This window comes from Agelaius phoeniceus, chromosome 1 (assembly GCF_051311805.1).
Source record: "Agelaius phoeniceus isolate bAgePho1 chromosome 1, bAgePho1.hap1, whole genome shotgun sequence".
In the NCBI taxonomy this organism is placed as follows: Eukaryota; Metazoa; Chordata; class Aves; order Passeriformes; family Icteridae; genus Agelaius; species Agelaius phoeniceus.
This window is the reverse complement of record NC_135265.1, coordinates 135,071,130-135,093,603: the sequence shown is the minus strand read 5'-3', so window position 1 is coordinate 135,093,603 and position 22,474 is coordinate 135,071,130. Positions and strand designations below refer to the sequence as shown.

The 22,474-nt window shown below is 38.3% G+C and overlaps 1 protein-coding gene across 1 annotated transcript; it reads left to right on the top strand.

Annotated features, from left to right (window-relative positions):
* Positions 1-1,297: 1,297 nt before the first annotated feature.
* On the top strand, positions 1,298-17,712 carry DECR1 (2,4-dienoyl-CoA reductase 1). The gene is made up of 10 exons (XM_054647011.2): positions 1,298-1,416; positions 4,681-4,883; positions 5,809-5,866; positions 6,015-6,101; positions 8,458-8,605; positions 11,798-11,897; positions 13,182-13,254; positions 15,197-15,343; positions 15,660-15,722; positions 15,815-17,712. The coding sequence occupies exons 1-10, from the start codon at positions 1,345-1,347 to the stop codon at positions 15,872-15,874; spliced, it is 1,011 nt and encodes a 336-aa protein (XP_054502986.2). The 5' UTR covers positions 1,298-1,344; the 3' UTR covers positions 15,875-17,712.
* The last annotated feature ends 4,762 nt before the right edge of the window (positions 17,713-22,474 follow it).

Genomic DNA, 22,474 nt, shown 5'->3' with positions numbered 1-22,474 from the left:
GCCAAGGCTGGGGCGAGGCCGAGACAGGGCCAGGGCGGAGCCGGGGCTGGGGCTGGGCCTGGAAGAGGCCGGGAAGGGGCCCGGGGGCTGGGGCGGGGCCGGAGGGCTGGGGCGGGGCCCGGGGGCTGGGGCGGGGCCGGGAAGAGGCAGGGAAGGGGCTCGGGGGCTGGGGCGGGGGCCGGAGGGCTGGGGCGGGGCCCGGGGGCTGGGGCGGGGCCGGGAAGAGGCCGGGAAGGGGCTCGGGGGCTGGGGCGGGGCCCGGGGGCTGGGGCGGGGCCCGGGGGCTGGGGCGGGGCCCGGGGCGGGGCCCGGGGGCTGGGGCGGGGCCCGGGGCCCGGGGCGGGGCCCGGGGCCCGGGGCGGGGCCCGGGGCCCGGGGCGGGGCCCGGGGCCCGGGGCGGGGCCCGGGGCCCGGGGCGGGGCCCGGGGCCCGGGGCGGGGCCCGGGGCCCGGGGCGGGGTCCGGGGGCTGGGGCGGGGCCCGGGCGAAGCCGAGGCGGGGTCGGGGCGGGCGCTCTCCCGCGGCTCTCGGAGTGGCTGTGGCCGAGAAGGTGCCCCTGTGTTGTTCCAAAATAGGTTCTTTCACCTGGTGTGCACGAGGCCAATCCACATTTGATTTATTTACAGTTCTGTGCAGAAAGGCGTGTTGGGTGACAAATCCACACGGCCAGCACAAGGAAACCAAAACTTTTTACTATTTAAACATTTTAGCAAAAAAGGGCATTCATGTTCATTGCCTACCAGTTACCTAGTTCTCTCATTAATTAGCGTTCTATGTTCTTTGGTTAATGATTCTCTCACCTCTCCTGCCGTTTAGTCCTTATACTCAGTCTTTCTCTTCTTTTGGGTCAGTGGGTAATCTCCCCTGTCAGAAATACCCAGTCAGACCTGATCTGAGCGAAGTTGCAAAGTTGCCTTTATTAGATTTTGTTTATCATGGGGATTCTGCCAAATGCCCTTGTAGCCCATAAATTCTGCATTCTTTGTGTCCAGTGTCAGTAGTACATCTCTCTTCCCAAGTTTTGTTAATCTCTCTCTAGGTCTGAGATCACTGAAACGTATCAAGCCCTAAGCCTTAGCAAGGCAATTCCACCGATAAATAATTTGTATTTCACCTGGACATCGCTTAGAACTTGTTTGCTCCTTTCTTGTTGATTAGGCTTGAAAGTATACAAAGATCAAGGATCAAAGACCGTCCTTTTTAAAGAAAATTTTTACATATTCTACGTTTTGCAGCACCTGGGGCGGGGGCGGTCTCGCCGGTTCCCCGACGCCCGCGGCTCTCGGTGCTCGCCCGGCGCCCGCCGCTCCTCCCCACGGAGCAGGCGCAGAGCGCGGCGCGGAACATGGCGGCGGCGGCGGTAGCGGGGCTGTGGCGGCGCGGGGTGCGCGGCCCCTGCGCGTTCGGCGCCGGGCGGGTAAGGCGCTCCCTGGGCTGCCGGGCTGAGGGCGGACGGGCGGCGCCGCGGAGGTGCTCCGCCACCTGCTGCCCCGCCGTCCCGGCTCTGCCCGGGCGCCGGTGTCCCGTCAGAGGGAGGGCACGGCGGGGCTCTGCGGTTCCCGCAGCCGGGGTTAGGGAAGCACCAGGAAGGGGCACCCCTCTGTTCTCCTCAGCTGCCGGCCCTGCCGGGGTTGGGGAAGCAGCCAGGAAAGGGGCACCCCTCGGTTCTCCTCAGCTGCCGGCCCTGCCCGCCGCGGAGCCCCGCCGAGGCGCGGGCTGAGCTGCCGGCACACGGCCTGCGGCCCCACCGCCGGGCGTGCCGTGTCACCCCGTTGAGCGTGGCGCCCTTTGGCCCCGTTAGCACAGCTGTGCAGGGCCATCCATTTAGGTAAATGGCTGGAATGTTGCTGTCCGAGCAGCGGCGCGGCTTGACTTGTGACCGAGTTGGCTTTATGGCAGGCTTCCAGTACCTGAAGGGGGCCTACAAGAAATCTGGAAGGGAACTTTTTGCAAGGGCATGGAGTGACAAGGGAGAATGGATTCAGATTGAAGGAGGGTGTTTAGGTTAGGTACGGACATGTTGCCCAGAAAAGCTGTGGATGCCCCATCTGTGGAGGTGTTCAAGACCAGGTTGGATCTCTGGGCAACCTGTTACTGTGGAAGGTGTTCCTGCCTATGGCAGGTGGGTTGGAACAAGATGATCTTTAAGGTCCTTTCCAATCCAAGCCATTCTATGATTCTATGACTGTGTGGATGTTGCTGGAGGCTGTTTCTAGTGATTTCTCCACAAGAACAGTGCTTCTTTCTAGTGACTGCTTTTGTTTCTGAGATGGCTTTCTGCATTTATTTCACAATTCACTTCCACCCCCTGGGTGAGGGTTGTTTTTTGGTTTGTCAGTGATTTGTGTGTTTGTTGTTTGATGTTTGGTTTTTTTAAGTTGTTTACTGGCTTCTTTATATCTCTGTTTACACCTGAGATTTAATTTAAAATCTCAGCCTTAAGCAGTGGAATGATTAAATTGCATGGATGCTGTCATAGAAGCCTCTTGTGCAAGCCAGTAAGGAGCTGATAGCAGTCTGACTAAAAGATTGCTCAATTATACCAGCTTTACTGGCTGGTTATCATTGCCATACTTTATTAGTCTTGGTGCAGTGTTCTGCTTTCCTCTGTAATGGCATGTCCTAATCTTCCTGCCTGGAGCAGCAGGAAAGCTGCTTGCAGTGTTATTTTCATGGAGGGCAAGAAGACTGGGCTGTGTCTGTCACTGCCAGAGCACCTGATCAGGGAGTCTCAGCACTCATGGGGGTTATCTCCATGTCCTGAAGGAAGGGGGAGTCCAAATGCCATTTTGATTTTCAGCTCTGCTGTGAGCTGAAATTCTCCAGAGGGAGCTTTTTTCCTGAAGAGAGATGAGCAGGGGGCTACTAAGAAAGTCCCAAAAGAGAACCTTCACATTTCCCTTTCCTGGAGGCTTAATAGTATCCTGGTACTCCGTGAAAGCATGCAAATTTTATTTTCACTGGGAGAATTCAATAACAGCAGTGTTTTACAAATGTGATAGTTCTAGCTCTGGTTCAAGCTTTGCTTTCTGAATTTTGTCCTGTGTAGTGGCTCCAACTCTTCAATTCAATTCAATTTTAGGTTTTCACAGAAGCTGGAAGGTACCCACAAGGATTGAGTCCAGCTCCTAAATGAATGTCCCATACGGGGATTGAGCTTGTGACCCTCGTGTTATTAGCACCACACTTTAAGTTGTATTAAATTGTGTAATTCCATGGTTGTTCTCTCTGTGTTCACCTGAGTTACTAATGCATATGTATTACCAGACAGATTCATGTGCACACTTCTGCAGGCCAACTTCAAGCTATGTGAACCCCCCAATGCATTGTAACTGTGGGAAGTACAGAGTAATCATCTACCACTAAATATATTGTCTCTTAATTTTAGTGTTCAAAATGTGAATTAGTAAACAGAACAAAAAAGTGCAATATTTTTAATATTTTCAGACTACCTTTCTTCTTCATGTCAGTCTATTGAACAATTGCATGGTTTTCTTAAGAGGATCATACAAGAGTAACCACTCACACTTCTTTCACAAAATTGTATTAGATTTTTTTTCTTTGTATTAAAATAAACACATTAAAGGCTCAAATACAAGATAAAACCAGAAAAAATAAGTATAACTTAGTCTTATAATTGCTTTGCACATCAAAAATAAAGTAAATCTAGTTTTGTTAAACTTAGAAGCATTTGCAGGTTCAGGTTGTGATAACTTCTGTCTTTTAAATAATAGGGGAATTTCTCAATTATTACTGTAGTGCTGCTGTCCCAAGGCATTTAATTCAATACTTAGATTAGGCCTTGAGTTAGTTTAGCGTATTAGGGTGCTAGAAATATCCTGTTTGCTATTTTTGCTGCAACTTTCTTGGTGACATCACTAATTTCTCATTACATTTGTGGGGTATTTTCTTACTAGCATAGTTTTCTATATGTAATACTGAGGTTTTTTTTTCATGTCTGTTTTTAAACATGTTCCAACCATGTGTCTTTTTGCAGGGACTAATCCTTCCAAGGCTAATGTACTGTAGCTGGTATTTCTGCTGGGATAGAGTGTGATGCTGATAACCTAACCCTGCCCAGTTTTTTCTGGGAGATGGCATTGGTTTCCTTAGCACCTCCAGTGGCCATTAGGGCAGGTCTTGTGAAGTTTGATTCTGTCCTGTTCTCCAGTAAAGAAGAAGGTTTGGTTGGATGGAGTAGTAAAGGATCAAAATCATGGATCTATTACTGAAGATTTTAAATTTGTAAATACATACATATGTAACCTAAAATCACATGGATTTGTTTGTGCATAAATTACAGTGCATATATCAATCTGATGCCCAAGTTCTTCTGTAATTAGTTGGTAATGGTTTTCCACACACTTTAGTAAAAGTGATAGATACAAAAAATGCACGAAGTAGCAAGAAGCATGACTGAAGTATTTTTCAGTAGTTCTCTAGTTGCAGTATAATATATAAAAATAGCTCAAGCGCTTTCCTAGTCTAGTGATAGAGTTTATGTAAAGGCCCATGTGAGTTGGTATAATGCAGTCTAGTCATTCTTATGTTCATATATATTTACTTATAATAAGGGAGTTATGATTGTTACCTCCATTGCCATAGGAAAATCTGATCTTGTGTAGCAGTCCTGCATACAGAAAGGTGAAGAAACTAACTTTTCTGGGTTTTTTTCTTTCAGTTTTTCAGCCGTGGGCCAAACGTGCTGCATCAAGACAGCAGTGCACCACAAGCTGCATTCTTCTCACCTCTTCAAAAAGTGATGTTGCCACCAAATACCTTCCAAGGGAAAGTGGCCTTTATAACTGGTGGAGGTACTGGGCTTGGCAAAGGGATGACAACAGCTTTGTCCAGTTTAGGTGCCAAGTGTGTTATAGCAAGCCGGTAAATATTAATGAAGATGTTTTAGAACTTTCACTTAGTACTGACTGCTGAATAGATGTTTTCTTCTTTACAAACCAGAAAAAATTATTCTATTTATTCTGTTGCAGTACACGTTTAAATTACAGTGTCATATTGTGGATTCTAGAAAGTTGCAGATTTATCTGCAAATGTTTAATGGTATAAAAATCAGTAGGAAGAAATAAACTAAGCACATTTTTGTGAAATGTGGCAGCAAAATGAACAACCTCAAATATTAGACATAAATTCAACTAAAGCCTTAAAGACAACAAAAATGTGCAGTGGGCAGTATGGAGCAGTAATAAATGTTATTAATACAGGTGTTCTTGATACAGATTAAATTACAATAAAGAATTAAATCCATTCCTCTTCTGACTTTCAACAAGAGCCCTGATTTTCCTTTAATGATGATTTTCTACAGCTCTCAAGTACTGCAGTAGAGTCTAGAAGCACTTCAGTAAAGTCTAGAAAAACAATCTCATTTTAAATCAAAATAAACAGAAGTGGTGTGACATTCATCCTAATAGTAATTTGTTTAGTTTCAAATGTGAATATGTATGTCTGTTATTAATACTAGTAGAGTAGTAGCTAAAACTAAGTTTGTTATGATTGTGTGCTTTTTTTCTGGCTTATCATATGTTGTTTGGCTTTAGAGTCTCTGAACCATTGTCACCTCTGAGTTGGTTTAAAGTAGCACTAACCATAAATTACCTAAAGTTTTCTTTCAGAAAGTTACTGGTTAAGCATAGTCTTAATCATAGTTTTAATTGATGAAAATCAGCAACATGCATATGCACACACAGATATTTTAAGTTGTAGTTCATATTTGCTCAGAAAAAAAAGATTGTAGTAATCTAAATTGTAATTGCATTTAACTGACATAAGGGATGTTAATGATTATTTCTAGGAAGCTGGATGTTTTGAAAGGAACAGCAGATGAAATTTCTTCTAAAACAGGGAATAAGGTAAATTTTTACAGAATTATGAATATGTTACATATTATACTCTACATTTTATTGGATTTTTTTTGCATTTGTATACTTCTATGGACTTGTTTAATTTATGAATGATACAGTTTTTAAGTCTTAAAACTGCCTTTCCATTATTCTTTAGGTTCATCCCATCCAGTGTGATGTGAGAGATCCTGTTTCAGTTAAGAATGCTGTTGCTGAAACAATCCAACTGGCAGGACATCCTGATGTAAGTATCCTAGGGAAAGAACTCATTCTTCATTACTGAAAATACTTTGCATAATAGGTGTGAAGAAACTCAATAAGATAGAAAGTTAATGGAATTTAAAAAGACACTAGACAGAGCAGTGGCAGTACTTCAAGATAAAGCTAACATTCATAGTTAGACCAGTTACTCTGTTCCTGTGGTTCTTAAAATATTTGGTGGCCAAGTAGACAAAACATTTTTACCCTTACTCTGAGGTCTAACATCTCATTTCAAATAATGGGACAATTCTGGAGGCATTCTTTGAATTAAGGGAATGGAGTATCGCCCTTAAATCCTCCTAAAAATGTGATTTACCTGTGTTTACTGAATTACATCTTAACACAATGCTTCACAAATTAGGAATGGAAATAAGCATAAATGTCTTCTTTGATCCTTGCTTAGCTTATTAATATACACAAGGAAGGTTCCAATTTGAAGATTAAGTTCTCATAAAATGAAGAAAAAAGTCTTCAGTCAAGCCAAGCATCTGCTTTTTTATAGTTTGGCAAAAAGCCAACAGAGCTCTTTACATCAGATTGTGAGGAGGGTGATCTGGTGGAGTCTGAAAGATGATGTCACCAAATTCTGATGTGATTGTGAGATAACAACTTGGATTCTGCTAGCTGATAGAAAGTGTGATGATGTAGCATCATTGTAAAGGACAGATTTAAAACTATTTACTGTAAATTTAAAATTATTGTATGTCTGTCGTCGACAATTTGCATTCAGGAGGAGCTTCCTACACACGTGGTAGAGAACCTACTGAATTTTAAATATTGTAAGAAGTAGAGAAATTGTAGGCTATATAGCTGTGTGCTATAACAGTGCTAGAAAAAAGGCAATTCACTGTCCTGATTTGTAGACAAGATTCTCTGGATATTATTTTGACTGTTAGTTAAGGAAATTTTTGGCCTAAGTGAAAATCATGAAGATTTTACATGTGTGCAGAGAGGGAGGAGATTTCTTCCTGTATAGTGCATTTTTAGAGCACCAGTAATTTTCTGAATAAATGCTTTCCGTGATTTGTTCTTTGCAAGCATTTACCTTCTCTTTAATTTCATGTATTTTGTGTGTTTAAGATAGATGTCAGAGTAAATTGAATATTCAGTTCTTTTTGTCCAGTTTTTCTCTTTGTTGCAGACATGAGATGTTAGTTTATGAATCCTGAGTATCACTCACTGCCATACTGCATGTGAGATGAGATCTCAAAGACAGAAGTTAATGGCAGTAACTTGAAAGTCCTTCCAGCTTTGTTTTGTTCATTCCATTCCCAAGAATGTTACTCACAATTAGAAAGCAATCATTCTTTTTTCATGGCTTATTTTGGCAGTCCTACATACCTCAAAGATCACATGGTACAGTTCTTAGTTCACTAGTTTTATTGTTGTGTCTTTCCTGTATTTATTTAGTGATTCAAGTAACCTCCTTAGTATCTCAAGGTGTTGGGATTTTTATTCCTTCAAATTTTAGGGAGGCCTTTTAATTGAATTTGCTCTCCATATGTATAATTTATGGCTGTTGTATATTATTAGTTTTACATTCATGTAATATGTACTGTACTCTGTTTCGTTATTGAAAATTCAAATATCTTCATTAGACTTTAGCCCAGAAGTTCTTCTGGACAAATTGTTTTATGTCCAAACCTACATGAATCAAGGTGCCATTCCATTAATAGTACATCATTATATTCTTCAACACATTATATTATTAAATATGCCAGATCTGGCTACATAAGTTTTGGTTTAAATACTGCTAATGTGATGCTTAGTCCCCTGAAGTGAAAGAATCCTCTGCCTGATGATTGTTCATAGGAAGTGACAGAGGTGCATCTATTCAACAGAAGTTTTGTAGTGGTTGTTTGCAGTATGTTGTATCAAAATATTCTCATCACATCTCAGTGATTTGAATTCCTGTTATACAGCAGTCACTACATCCAGACTTCAGTTATCAGGTGCTGCCTTTTGCTTCTGTTCCCATGCATCCATTATATTAAATAGATGTGATGCTGGAATTTGATGGAAGCAAACTTTTCTGTTAGGATGCACTTGGGACACTATGGAAAATAGTGACTTAAGTCAGCCTCTACATGATACAGTTCCTCAATACAGTAATTTGGAAATACAGTCCATTTTCTGTTACTGATACTTTATCTGTGCTGCAGATGGTAAAATTTCTTCTGGATTTTTCTCCCTCTTCCCATGCTCCCCATACCTCATTCAATGAGGGTATGTTTACTTTTGTCCCCTGGAGCCCCTAAAAAGCTCCTTGTAAATTCTTTACTTATGTCTCTCTTTGGAAGAGTTATTGTTAGTTAACTCTTTTCCTTCATGTGTTTCAGGTTGTGATAAACAACGCAGCTGGAAATTTTATTTCCCCTTCTGAACGACTTTCTGCTAATGCCTGGAAAACAATAACTGACATTGTACTTAACGGTACTGCCTTTGTAACTCTGGAAATTGGAAAGGAGCTCATTAAAGTAAAAAAAGGTATCTTAGGCATTGTGACATGCTATTACTTGCTATGCTTGCATTGTCATTATAGCCAGTTTTGAGAGTTCATGTGAGAAGAGAAATACAATTTTTAATATTCTTCTAGAAAGGAAATTTTTCAGTGAAAGCTGTACTTAAGTATCACACAGTAGATCTGGCTAACAATTACTTCATTGTAGTACCAGGCCTTACAGTTGGACCCAGAGGCCAACTGAGGCTGAATATAAAAATCTAATTGCAGAGTTCTAGTTGCAAAACATTTTTAAAATTAAAAAATAAAGCTTTGTGTTAAAAAACAAAAAAAGCTGTTATTTCTTCTGAATTTTCTCTGTGTATGTTAATTTCATTGAACTGAACATGGGATATTTCTTTAAATGAACAAGAAGTCGGGATATCCCTTTGAATTTTCCTCCCACAGTAAAATAAAATTTACAGCTGTGCTGTATGACTAATAGTACTAGAGAATATTACGTTTAAGGTCATTTGAAAAAGAACTTTGAAATTGAAATCAGTATTGGATTTTATTTTCCCAGGTTTCATTCTTAATTCTGGACTACCTAGAAGTTTAATTCAATATCACAGTTTCACCTTAAACATATGACAGTCCTTTATATACTATTTAGCCAAAGATTTATTTAAACAGATTATTGTTTTAAAAGGAAAGGTGATGTATGCCCTTCTATGTTATATCATAGATTATTTACAAAGAACTGCTTTCATTTTACGTTCCAGTTATAAATTGAAAATGAAGGAGTTTATTTTATGAGATCAGCATAATATAATGTCAAATTCATTTAAAAGCAGGGAGATATAATTTTGGTTTTCAATGTGCCCTCACTACTGAGCCCTGTTTTCTATGTACAGCCACTGTGTTGGAATACTACTTTTGTATTTACATTGGAATTTCTTTAACCTCTGAATTAGTTTCTTCATTTCTTCACCTTCTGAATTAATTTCTTCCAAATCCTCTCCAAAAAGTATTCCATGAGCTTATACTATTTAATTATAACAATATGAAGTTAATATTCTTTCAGTGGCTCTGTAACAGTTTTTGTTAGTATACAAGTGTGTCCCCTCTATATTTTAGCAGCACATGAAAAATTAATTTCCACCATTCTAGTGCTGATATTCCTACATGAGAAACCCATCCCCAGCTATGACTTACTATATCATTATGGCAGACCACTGAAATAGGTTGTCTTGTGGTCTTCTAGGTGCACGTGGTGTGCCCATATAGTAATGTGAAATATGAAATAAAATATGCTTTTGTTTTTGCTGTTGTTGAATGAAAACAACATTACTTTCCTTACTTCCATCCTCAAATTTGGTAAAATCCAGATGTCATTCACCTTCATGTTGTCTCTCTTTCTTTGACTTCTAAGCTTCCAAAACATTGGAATTTTTTTTGCTATTACTTGCATGTCTTCTTTCTAGGGAAGTCCATCTGTAAATAAGACTTTTTGTTGAAGGCTTTCTTTAAGGCATGTTTTTGTAAGTCATATGTATGTGTTTGTCTTCTCACCTTCATTTTCTTTGTATTTGCTTGTGGTTTTTTAGTTTGAGCAGAGGCCTTAGTTTCTAAAGTGATGCTACCTAGTGCAGATATTTTAGAGCAGTCTGTGAGGACACTAGGAATCTGACAGTTTCTAGAGCACTGGGATGTCCTTTAGGTCTGCAGTGTGACCTACATTAGGTCTAATTTAGTAAATAAAAGTTTTCTGCTTTTAGACTGCAAATTTGTGCTGGTATTTAAAAGGAATTTGTAATCTGCTAGCATGTTAGTTATTTTTACAAAGTTAGAGGAACTAATTGATCAGTTATTGTCCATTTTGTGAATATAGGCTTTAGAAATAAAAGTTGTATACGAGCTGAAGTGTTCTTTAAATATCAGAGCTGTAAATTTCTCAGTTATTCTTGCTTCTGTGTTAAGTTCACCTAGCTTACATCTATTTAACCTTTATTTAAAAAGAAAATCAGTGGTTTAATTCTACAAAATGTGTAATTAACAATCATCTCTAGATAACTGCAAAGTTGTTCTAGGGTTTTTTGCCTTTCAAAGTCTCTCAGTGAAGACTCCTTTTTTATAAACAGGTCCCATGATTTCTGGATATCTGCTGGCATTTCAATTAGTGCTTGTTTTTGGTTCTCTTTAGTTTCTCTTGTGTTATATTACTGTAATTTTTTACCTGAGTCTACTTACATCCAATCTATCAGTAGTGTATATTGTTTTAGAAATATTCCCTGGGCAGCTATTTTAATGAAATTATTTTTGAAATATAGTAAGTAGAACAGTTATTTTAGTTACTATGACGTAAGCAGTGAACTGTCTTCCCTTGTCCTTCATTTCCCAGCTACAGTAAGCTCATGCCAGTCATTGATCAGATATAATTTGAAGGATTCTATAAAAGAAAGATTAAATAAGCAGTTGCAGTTTCCATTCTATTCTAGAATGTTTTTTTGCTAAATCTGTTATAAAATACAGCATATAAAAGAAAGTAGTTCTTTTATAAAGGAGTTTGTTTTGATAATAATAGGAAAAGTTATGCAGGTTCACTCTATAATTGGCTCTGCTGCAGAAAAAGCTTCTGGAAATTTCTTTAAAATATTTTATTTTTCTGCATAAACATTAATTCAAGCCTTCACCTGTTAATTGGAGATTATGCCAAACCTAAGTGTTAGTGCTGATTGTTTTCCTTGTTTGTTTTTGTTTGTTTTTTGTTTTGTTGGTTTTTTGGGTTTTTTTTCCCCCACTCAGTAATTGATGAATTTAGGGCAAAATGTCTGGTTAGTGGCAACTAGACTAGGGCAGCTTCTGAAAAAACACTGTAAGATCTTAGGCCTTCACTCTAGTTAGACTAATTTATGCATTAAGTTCATTATCAGTGGAAGTCTGAGGGCTTAGACCTTCAGAGCCTCATCAATGGCTATTTGCACTTACCTAGAACAACTCTCTTAACACTCATGCAAAAGAGGAGGAAACTGAAATAAACAGGCTTGGGAAAGAAAGTTTCAAACACTATATTTTAAAAATGCCTTTTCACTGCCCAGACTGAAAAGGTATCCCTACCACTTGAGCTGAAAACATCTGTACCATTTAGCTTGCTTTTATCTGAACTTGAGAGTTTGATCTTCAGGGTTGTTTGGTTTGTGTGGTGTGGGTTGTTTATTAAATGTTTTTTCCCCTTCTAGGAGCAGCATTCCTGGCTATTACAACAATTTATGCAGAGAGTGGTTCAGGATTTGTGTTGCCGAGTGCCTCTGCCAAAGCTGGCGTAGAAGCAATGAGCAAGTGAGTAATACAGCAAAATGTGTGCTTTGATTTTCACATCCTTAAGATAGGGTAATTGGTCTATAAAAATGGAGCTTATTAGTGTAGACCCCTATATCACTGTTCCACAAGAGTTCAATCCAGGCTCCAGTATCCTAGCAAGAAAATAGTATGCTGGCAGTTTCTTACAAAGGGAAGTATTAACTGCTACTGGTTGTTTTTTACAAGACCGAGATAAGGACAAGTAGAACTACTTATTTTGGCAATTGCAAGTTCCAAAGTTTGTTTCACGGAGTTTTGATAATCAGATTCTCTTGCATTCTCATTGGTGAACCAGCACCTAAAGACAGCTATGAGGGGGACTGTTTGGGTTCTGTAGCATCTTCTACATTCTTTTGTCTGAGGAAAATACATGCCTGTTATTTGGGTGCAGTATAGTGTGGCTTCAGCACTGTTTAGATTACTCAACAAATTTGTTTCCTGTCACTATTTAAAATTAAAGTCTGCAGTTCTGCTTAGTTCAGAACAGTATCATGTTGATATATCCACTGAGTATCATGTTGACATATCCATTGTGCTCAGCAAACAAAAGGATTTCTCTCATTTTTAATTTCAGGCTAGTCCTTCATAGCACTTTGATCTTTCCTCACACATAGATCTTTCCTCTGCACTTCAGCAGAAAGAATTGAATAGATTTGAAGCCTTTAGTAACTAGAATTCTGTATCTGGAAGAAAATGAGGGACTGAGTAATGGTCTTGATTTCTATTCTACAGAGCTGTAAAGGAAATGTGTAGAGAGACTTTATGACTCAGCTAACTCATTCACTATGGTAGATCCAAAGACATGCAGAGAAAATGTCATAAAGCAAAACTATTCTAGTGGTTCTATTTTAAAATGTATCCTCTGTTTTATTTCAAAACATAATGTGAGAGCTGTGTTGCAAATGTTAGAAATGTGTACTTGTGGGATAGTTGAAATTGCCACAGAAAGATGATGGCCTAACGGTTGTTTGGTAAGGAATTTGGATGCCAACACCATCTGTGATTTGCAAGGGAGAAAGAATTGCTCCTTCACCCTACTTTACATATGATTCCTCTGTTAAGTCAATATTCCTCTAATGGTGAATGAGATTTTTTTTACTTCTCTGAAATTATTTTGTTAAGCACAAAAAAACCCTTTAAGCATAAATTGTCTGCTTCAGGAATGTTCTAATATTTACACATTTGATTAAATTTTAATTTCTTTTGAATAGGATTTCAATATTGTGTTTAAAATATTGATGCATTCTGTTAATGAATTTTTAGGTCTCTTGCGGCTGAATGGGGTAGATATGGCATGAGATTCAATGTGATTCAACCAGGTCCAATAAAAACAAAGGTACATGGCATGAAGTGAAACACAGCCTTGAATGTGCTTTGTAGTACAGACTTAACTTCACAACAGTCTAACTTTTCTGTAGCTGTAAATTCTAATAGGATTTCCTTGATAGTCAAGACTATGCTGGAATATTGAACACACTTCCCTCTTAGTCTTTTTATAAAATAGGATTTTTTGAACTTCTGAGACCTGCCACTGTCCCCTCTACTACACTTGATATAAACAGAACTTCTTTTTTTAGTGTTTCAAATAATTGATATATCAAAGTACTTAAGGATGATTCTTATTTCTGTGTATTTAGTTTGTCAAGTGGAGTGAATCTTTACAGTTGTTGGAGTAAAGTTCCTGTTTCTGCTTAACTCCTAATTTTTAAATAAAACATCTGAAACATTCCAAAATCTTAGAATCTCTTTTAGGTAAATGAGAACAGAATCTCACTAGTTTTGTTGAAAATCTCAAAACTAGAAAGAGAAAACTAAGTTGGCAAGGAAATGAGAAGCTTTGAAGTGAGTGAGAAGGAGGACTGAAGGGTTTGAAGGAAGTAACCCAGAGAGCTGGAACAGGAAGAATAAAGAAAGCAGTCCTGCAAGAAGAGAAAGGAGGATCCATTTCCCATTGAATCAAATTATTATGATTATGAGCACTAACAACTAATAATGGTATTACTTCTTCCATAAAATATTTCACAGTTGTTTTTGCTGTTGTTTTGGGAATAGGGGTACAGAGTTGGTTCTTTTTTACTTTTTTGTGTGTTTGTTTTATTTACTATTCTTTCCTTTTCCCCCTCTTGTCTGTTTTAGATGCTACACTGGAACACTTAGTTTTGACTCTTTTCACTAAAAAGAAAAATAAGTGGCAGAATTAGCAGGATTATAAGAATGTTGAGATACCATTAGAGGATCAGACCAAAAGTTCTCCAATCTTGTGTATTTTTAAGTAAGAGTAGAAGAAAAACATTTGGCAAGTTACAGGATTTAAGTGTCTGTAATGCTACCTCCAGTTAATGTTCCTTTTTTGAACTAATAGTGTATAATCTGTTTGAGATAATGTGTGTTAATAAAAGGCTACATTTGGTGTATGGTTCCAACCTGAAATTTCCCTGAAAGCATAAAAAGGCAGAGAGCATATTGCAAAATCAAGGGTTTCTGCCTTAGGGGGAGTATCAATGGCTTTAAAACATAACTGTTTTAAGTCATGTTGGGAAAAGAATAAGGCATACAAGCACAACACTCTTAGGCTTATAAACTGGCAATTAAAAACATGGCAATAGAAGACTTAAATTGCATGCTTGCAGCCATGATTACATAAATTACAATGTGCTTTAAATCATAACTCCAGTAATTTAACATAAATGTTACTGATACATTTCTGATTTTGAGTGAGGTGGTTATTTCCTTGTGGAGGAGCAGAAAAAACTCCTTTTATTTCCTGTGCCATTTTAAGCTATTCAAGTACTAAAGCTTCCAATGACTTCCTTTAGCTTTAGCAGTTGCTGCAATTTAACTGAACTTGATGTTTTTTTCTTTTCCATTTTATTTACTCAGTCACCTATAATTTATTTTTGGTCACTTGGCTGTTCCTCTTCTCCTCTTGTTCCTCTCCTCTGTCCATGCAGCAATTTTGAGTTTTGGTTATTTTCTCAGATGTTTATCTAGGGTGTTTGAGGAAAATAAGATGATTAAATCCTTTTGTTTTGCACAGATAGATGGTGGGTGACTATCCCAAATGGATTAAATTCCAACTTATCAGTAGATGCATATCAGTTCAACAGGGATAAATTGCTTTTCTTCTCTACTTCTTTCTTTTTCATTCTACTGACAATTAGGGTGTAGACAGCTTACAAATATTAACTTCCATATTGTGTGTGTGGAGTCAAATCTCTAATGGATTTTATTTTGTGATGTTGTTATAACTTTTTTTTAATGTTCCTTTTAATTCTCAGGGTGCTTTTAGCCGCCTTGACCCAACAGGCGCATTTGAGAAGATGATGATTGAGAGGATTCCCTGTGGTCGTCTGGGTACTATAGAAGAAATTGCAAATCTTGCTGCCTATTTCTGCAGTGATTATGCAAGCTGGGTTAATGGAGCAGTGAGTTTTGGTTGATCTTGTTTGTACAATTAACCTGATGATGGTGTGAGTATTGCTGATATTTCTTCAAGCCCCTGGTTTCAGAAATGAAGCAGAACATCTTGATTTTAAATTCTTCACAAGTATTATTCATCTTTTAAGTGTAGTGCATGGTTGTTAGCACCTTTAAAAAGAACTTTTAAAAGTGACTGCATTGCATTATTTTGAGTATGGGCATTTTTCACCCAAATCAGTAAAATTTATTTTCACAGTTCATAACAAGGGAATATTGCAGAAATCACACAATTCCTAAATACACTGTTTGTGCTCTTTCTAGGTTATCAGAATGGATGGTGGAGAATATGTTTCTATGGCAGGAGAATTCAATGCTTTGAAGAAGGTATTAATTTCCTTGTTCACTATTTTACATTTAGATACTTTGATGTGCAAGTATTATACGAAATGCCAATAAAATCTCTTTTCTTTTGTTAGGTTACCAAAGAGCAGTGGGATATGATGGAAGCAATGATTAGAAAAACAAAAGGCTCCTAAAGTACATAACTTTATGGTGGAGATTCTTGGAAATGAACCACTACTTTTTCATTAATATTTAGAAATAACCAATTGAGAAATAGCCTTCAAAGTCTTTTTTATGCTAATTTCAATAAAATATTTTGAAATTGTTGTATTTTGAATATAGTTTGTATATTTTTCCAATGTAAAATCTGTTCTGTTGCCAATAGTGAGCAACAGTTGGTCACTAATATTTCATTGGTCTTTAGATTGTTTTACATAGCCATGCTATGGTCTACAATCAGCCTTTTTTTTTTTTTTTTGATCTTCTGAGGATTTTTTTTCTCATATATATGCAAGTGTCTATTAATATTGTAATACCAATAGCATTTCAGTACTATCATAACTGAATGTAATCATTAATCTGAAGAGAGAAACAAACTACTAAGTCCTAATCTTCACACTTCAATAAGAAATTCTAAACTTGCAGATACAGTTTCACATTATTAGCAGGACTACATACACTGAGAAAAGATGTAACTCCTGTGGTTACTTAGGAAATCTTGAAATGCCTAACTGTCTTGGTCTCATCTTTTGTGACATTTTCAGTCTGTTAATTATCTTTTTCTGAACTTTAAAAATGGCATTTACAGACCTGCTGTGCCTTTCTAAGGAGCTTGCTCTTTGTCATGATGAAGTTAATGTTCTTGAAAATGAGAAGCTGAAAATCATTTGTTATTACATATGTGTGACTATGGCAGCTCTCCATAAAAAGCAGTTTTTTTAAGACTGTTAAAGGGATGCCGGTATATTGGGACTGAAAGTGTTGAAACCTCATTTGTTGAAATGTACAAAAAATCCCTAGGTTTCATTTGCATTCACAAGCTGGTACTAAAGAAACTTTTAGATGGCATTACTTCTGAATCTAGTCAATTTATCCATTCCAGATAAACAGGTGATAAAAAAATTGTTCTTCCTCTTTTATCCAAATTTACAGAGTTGGTAGATTTTGTCCCTCATGTCTCAGACAATGGCTGGAATTCTTCAAAGAAATTATCAGCCTCTGGCCTTTACAACCTGAAATCAATGCTTGCTTTTTTTTTTTTTTGTTTTGGTTTGGTTTTTTGTTGGTTTTTTTTGTGTTTACTAGAGCTCCAGCCGGTCACCACATACAAGCATGTACATAGTTTTATGTGCTTTGAGACTGATACAGTGATTTAAGAGTCAGGACAATAGAATCAATATAAGGATGTCTTCCTTCAGGTGATGGTGGCAGTCATGTATTTTTCCACACAATCCAGGGCACACTTAACATGTGTAACATGTGTAACAGATGTGCCAACATCTGACTTTGAAGTCACTTGATTGCCTTATTACAAATCTGAAGCAAGCTAAGATGTATTCTGCTCAAAGTGTGGACTGTATTAGTGCAGGCTTCCATGTGCCTTTCTCCTGTGAGTGATGGTTCTGTGTGGGATTGAACAGCCACTGATAATAAAACAAATCAAAAAAACAAATGTGTTTATTGGAGCAGCCTTCAAGGTGTTCTTGAGCACAATGTAAAGCTTTTTTATGGTAACTTGGGCTTGGTAGGTGTGTTGTCAAGATCAAATTCTGACATGACAGCCATGTCTTTTCCTCAAAAAGTGATTTAATTGAGAAGTTAGGCCCATATATACTGTTTTTTGCTTGTCATCCTTTGCATATATTGTCTCCTTGTATGGGACACAGTTGCATATGAGACTTTTGACATTTAAAAAAAAGTGCTTCAGAGAAAAATGTATGTTTGTGAGGTGTGGTAACATCAATTATTTCTCTGGAATGCCTAGCAGGTTATCCTCTGGTGACAGGCTGTCAATAAAAATAAGTTCCTATCAGTCTCTTGCATCTGTGGGTTTCTGTGACTTACTATAGCTAGGTGTGTTGTGTGATTGAAGTACTGGACTGAGACTGTAGATTACTATCTCAATGGTTCAATCTCTGAAATTGCCATGGACTCCATGTGACCTGAAGTGATTTCTGTAGCCTGTGAACAGCAGGACAGGTGTACTGTGCAGTGTTCCCTCAGAGCTGGTCATGTGAAGCAAGAAGACTGGCAAGTTTCTTCTAGCTCACAAAACAGGTCCTGTGTGGGGCATAGGTGGGAAAGATCAAGAAAGAGGCATATTCCAAGTCTCAACATGAAGTTGGGATCCAGTTTGTACTTGGTTTTGGGTGCTAGGAAGCACTTCTGCCTGTCATATAGATCTCTTCCCTGTGTATAAAATAATGGTAACACGATAGCAGATTTTGCTTCATCTGACATTGTCAGAATATTGAAGGGAGGCCTCTTAAAGCCTGTCTTGCAAAGAGATACTGGGGATTTATTTACTAACAGAATGTTTGTCATTTGTAGAAATGGATACTGCTTCTGAAGTCTTCTACCTGTTAACTGTTCATAGCTAAATGAATTATTAATTGTAAAGTGACAAAAAAACCTATTTTTAAAGCGATGGAGCTAGAAAGCACGTTTTAAGTTTTAATGAGCATCTATAATAAGAATAGGGTATCTTTTATCTTGCTTATGCCAGTGACATCTATTTCAAACTACACAAGTTAGTTGCTTTTAGATGCTGAACATTTTGTCTTGACAAGGTGTGTATACAATATGTAGATTTTAGAAATGGCATTTAATGTTTTAAGAGTTATATGTTACTTAACTTACAAAATACTTGCTAATATATAGACTTAGTTAAGTGAGAAAACATAACTGATCTTGTCATCCACTGCTACAGGAGAATAGAATAGTCTGGCTGGGACACATTTCCTTCAATAAAAGTTCTTAGATTTGGTAGGGACAGAAAAGAAACATTACTATGAAGACATGAATCCTAAACATCTCAAGTTTATGTTTTGCTTAAATACAGTGTAATTGTTACTGAAGTAGCAACCCATGATATCTGAACTCGGGGAAGGAATACGGGAAAGCTTTATAGCTACTACTTAACCCAGGCAGTGTCTGATTTGGAAACTCCCAAAGAAGCTGTTCCTAAATGCTGATGAGGATTAGACTGTCCTGAAAAAGGCATAAAATACTGCTAAAACCCAAGAGGTGTCCAATCCATAAGCATGCCCCACAGCTTTGTATTACTCACAGACTGAAACAAAGCACAGTCATCACAGCTACTTTATTCCAAACATAGCTAAACTGGCAGGAGAGGTAGGGTCTTTGCTGTCTTAGGCTGGCATATTTGCCCTGAGGTTATTACATTTCTCACCCTGAGATTGCCAGTGAGACCCAATGAAAAGGGAAGGATAAAAAAAGTATTGCTTTGTGGCAAAATCATTTTATGAAGTTGGAGGGACAGGATCATGGAGAAATGAGTCAGAAAAGGTGATGGTGTATATTGGAGATTGCAACAGGAGTCAGTAGGGGTGCAGAGGCAATTTAATTTTCATGAGTCACAAGGATGTTTCCCTAAAATCCAAATACCTTTTTAAAAATAACTTTTGCATGGTCCATTAGTGGAAGGTGGTGTAGATTCCATGAACTCAACTTGGAGACACCCACAAAGAGGATTCATTGTTTGTTTTCAACTGAAAAGTACATCTTGTCTGCTTAATTAAATCTTTAAATTACCCTTTTTATTTCTGCTGGTGATTTACTGTCTTTGGAACCTGTTAAAATTTATTAGATTAATTCAGTGCTGCAAAAGTGTTATTGTGCTATAGTAGAGGCTTATCAACAAGTTATGAAAATCATTTAAGATTGCAAATGAGAGAAATCTATTGTATTTCCTCTTCATTATGATACCAGAACTGCTGTCAGTCTTTAGTTCTCCTAGTTCTGGGAACTCTCTCCTCTTTAATGTTTTAATTACTGTTGAGAATATTTCTTCCATTTCCCAAGTTGAGGATTGCTTTACAAACAGAAGATGATACTGTTTGAGGGAACTTTGAGTTCCTAGCTGTCCGTACTGGCTTCCAAATTCATGTGAACTGCTCATTTTTATTTTCTTTTTTTCCCCATACTGATAACATGTAACTAAAGACACTGAACTGCAAGAAACTTTGTACCATTGTCTTCCTCCAATATAACATCTTGTGTTGCAACTGCTAAATAAGTAGTGCCACTTGAACAAAGGTAACCCCACAGTCTTTTAATATGCAATAATTTAATATGCAATAAAATAAAATAGTCTTTGGGATTTGAGTGCACTGACCTGCTTTTAGTTGCTGAAGAACAACTTCAATTGATTTCATAGGGAATTGGAGGTGCTCAACACTTCAGAAAATCAGGCCATGTATATTCAGGTGCCCAAGTATGTATTCTGTATCTTTTCAAAACCTCGGTAAGTAGGAGTGGATTTCAGTTGCCCTCCATAACCAGGGGCTATAACCATGATTCTGATGAGGGCTTAGTAAAAATCAGAAAAAGCAAACTTTATGTAAAGAAACACAGCCTTAACTGAGGTTTAAGGGGAGTTTAGCAGCAGTGTGTATGTATTTTATTCATTGATGAGGTTCATTTTGCATAAAAGTGCTGATGACTGTCAGCACCCCTGTCTGTATTTGACATTTGCCCATGGAATATAGTGTTTAGAAATTTCATGTTTCAGCTTGTGTGGGTAATATTGTTGAAGGTGGATAACTAAGTTCTAAACAGGGAAGATTAGATCAGTGCTATGATACTGCACATGAACTGTTGATGACAGAACAGTGAAGCAGTGAACAAAAGAAAGCCTATGTATCTGCTTCAAGGGCTGTGTTCAATCCTGATTAAGTTGTTGGTGGAAATTCACATGGTGTTCTCCAGAATGGTTAGCTGGGCAGTGTTAATGGTCCCTGAGGTGCCCTGGTGGACAGTGCTGTGGGCCTAGGTGGAAGCAGGCACTCACTCTGCCTGACCTGGTACTGTTAAGGTTTACTTCTGTCAGCAAACACTGCATTTATAATGCCAAGGCTTTGAAGGGCCTCATCATTACTACTGTTATTTTTCTTTCAGTTTGCTGGTTTGTGCTCTAAAATGTCTAGAAGGTCACCTTCTTTGATTTGACTACCTAGTGCTACATTAAGTTTTAATCTGTACATATTTAAACTAGAATGGGCTAAAATATTTTACATCATACTTGTAATTTGTAGGACAGTGAGTTTTGGTATTCGTTAGCTTGAGTGTTTCTTTGTGTGTTTATTGTAGTAAATGACATATTTATAGACAGCAAAATGGTTAATAGCTTCAGTAAAGGGGATCCCAAGTAGCTCTGTCTCAGTTTCTGTATTTAGCTGGAATACGGCATATCTGAACTACATCATGTAAATAATCTTCGTACATGCTATGATTTTTTTTTGGTCACCAGATGACTACCAGAAGGAAGAAGAAGTCTTCCCTATCATTACCTCTCTTGTGATTATGCCTTGTTCTGCCCTGACATTTAAAAATCAGTCTGCCCAGGAGTGATTTAGAGTTTAAAACCAGGGGGTTTTACAGCAGTTTTGTCTTAGCCGTACTTGTCACAATTTGCTTTGCACTGACAGTAGGCACCTTTGCTAGAACTGGGGTTCTCAACTGCTGCCTTTTAATCCAAGTTTTACTTAAGAGAAATAACTGCAGGAAACACCCTGCCTGTGGGTGACTGAGACTACTTTCTGCATTGTGTCCTGCAGCAGAGCCAGCTGGTGGGCAGCAGCAGTAGCACAAGGGTGACTTCAGAACGGGTTTGTGACAGTTACCTTTACTTATGTTCAGGAAGACAGATTTCAATTTCTGTGGTGACTGTCAAAACACTTTAAAAGCTTCATCTCTCACTGTAATGATGTAGCAAACATATTTTTACACACAAGGTTTGGGGCTTTTTTCTTTATACTTTTAAAATGTTAAAATAAGGCAAAATCCAGGATTTCAAGTGGACAATATGAACAATATCAATCATTTATTGTACTGATAGGCAGATTCACTTTTCCTTTACTTCATGTACACAATTGTATTTCACATTGCATAGAGAAAAGAGGAGACAAGCAGGTAAGACATTAAATCACTGTGCATGGAGTGGGAGTAAAACAGTGAGAATGGACTGGCTTAACCTTATTTTAGTTTTTTGTGTGGTTTTTATTCCCAGCAAGACCCCATTCAGTACCACCTACCCCTTAACTTTCTGAGGCTCAGGCTGGAGAGAGCCCAAGGCCATTAGGCCTTTCCTGAAATGGTATTTAGTTGCTTGAGTTCACTGAGGAATTCAAGGATTCATTTCAGTGGGAGTTCATTGACTGTAATCTTGAAGGACTGAGCCTCATTGTTTGAGACACATTTCAAATAAAATGCATTTGCTTCCATATGTTAAATAAGACACAGAAGTGCATCTGAGAAGTTGTGTATAGCTAATCTGCTAACCTGGAATTGCTTCCAAAACAGTTGTACATGGAGGCAGCAAAAGTTTATTGGCATTAATAGACCCCCCAGTTTCCTTCCTTCTCCAGTACTTACTGGGAGCAGTGGCCTGGACATTCATGAAGTTGTCTGGCATAAAATTGGTGTAAAGTAAAAAGGGAGCCAGGCCCAAAAAAACCCCAAGGATGCAAGAAGATAGGGCTGCTTCATAGTATAGTTCCCATTTAAAAAATACATCTCTAATATAATAAAAAGCAGAGCCCACAATGTAAACT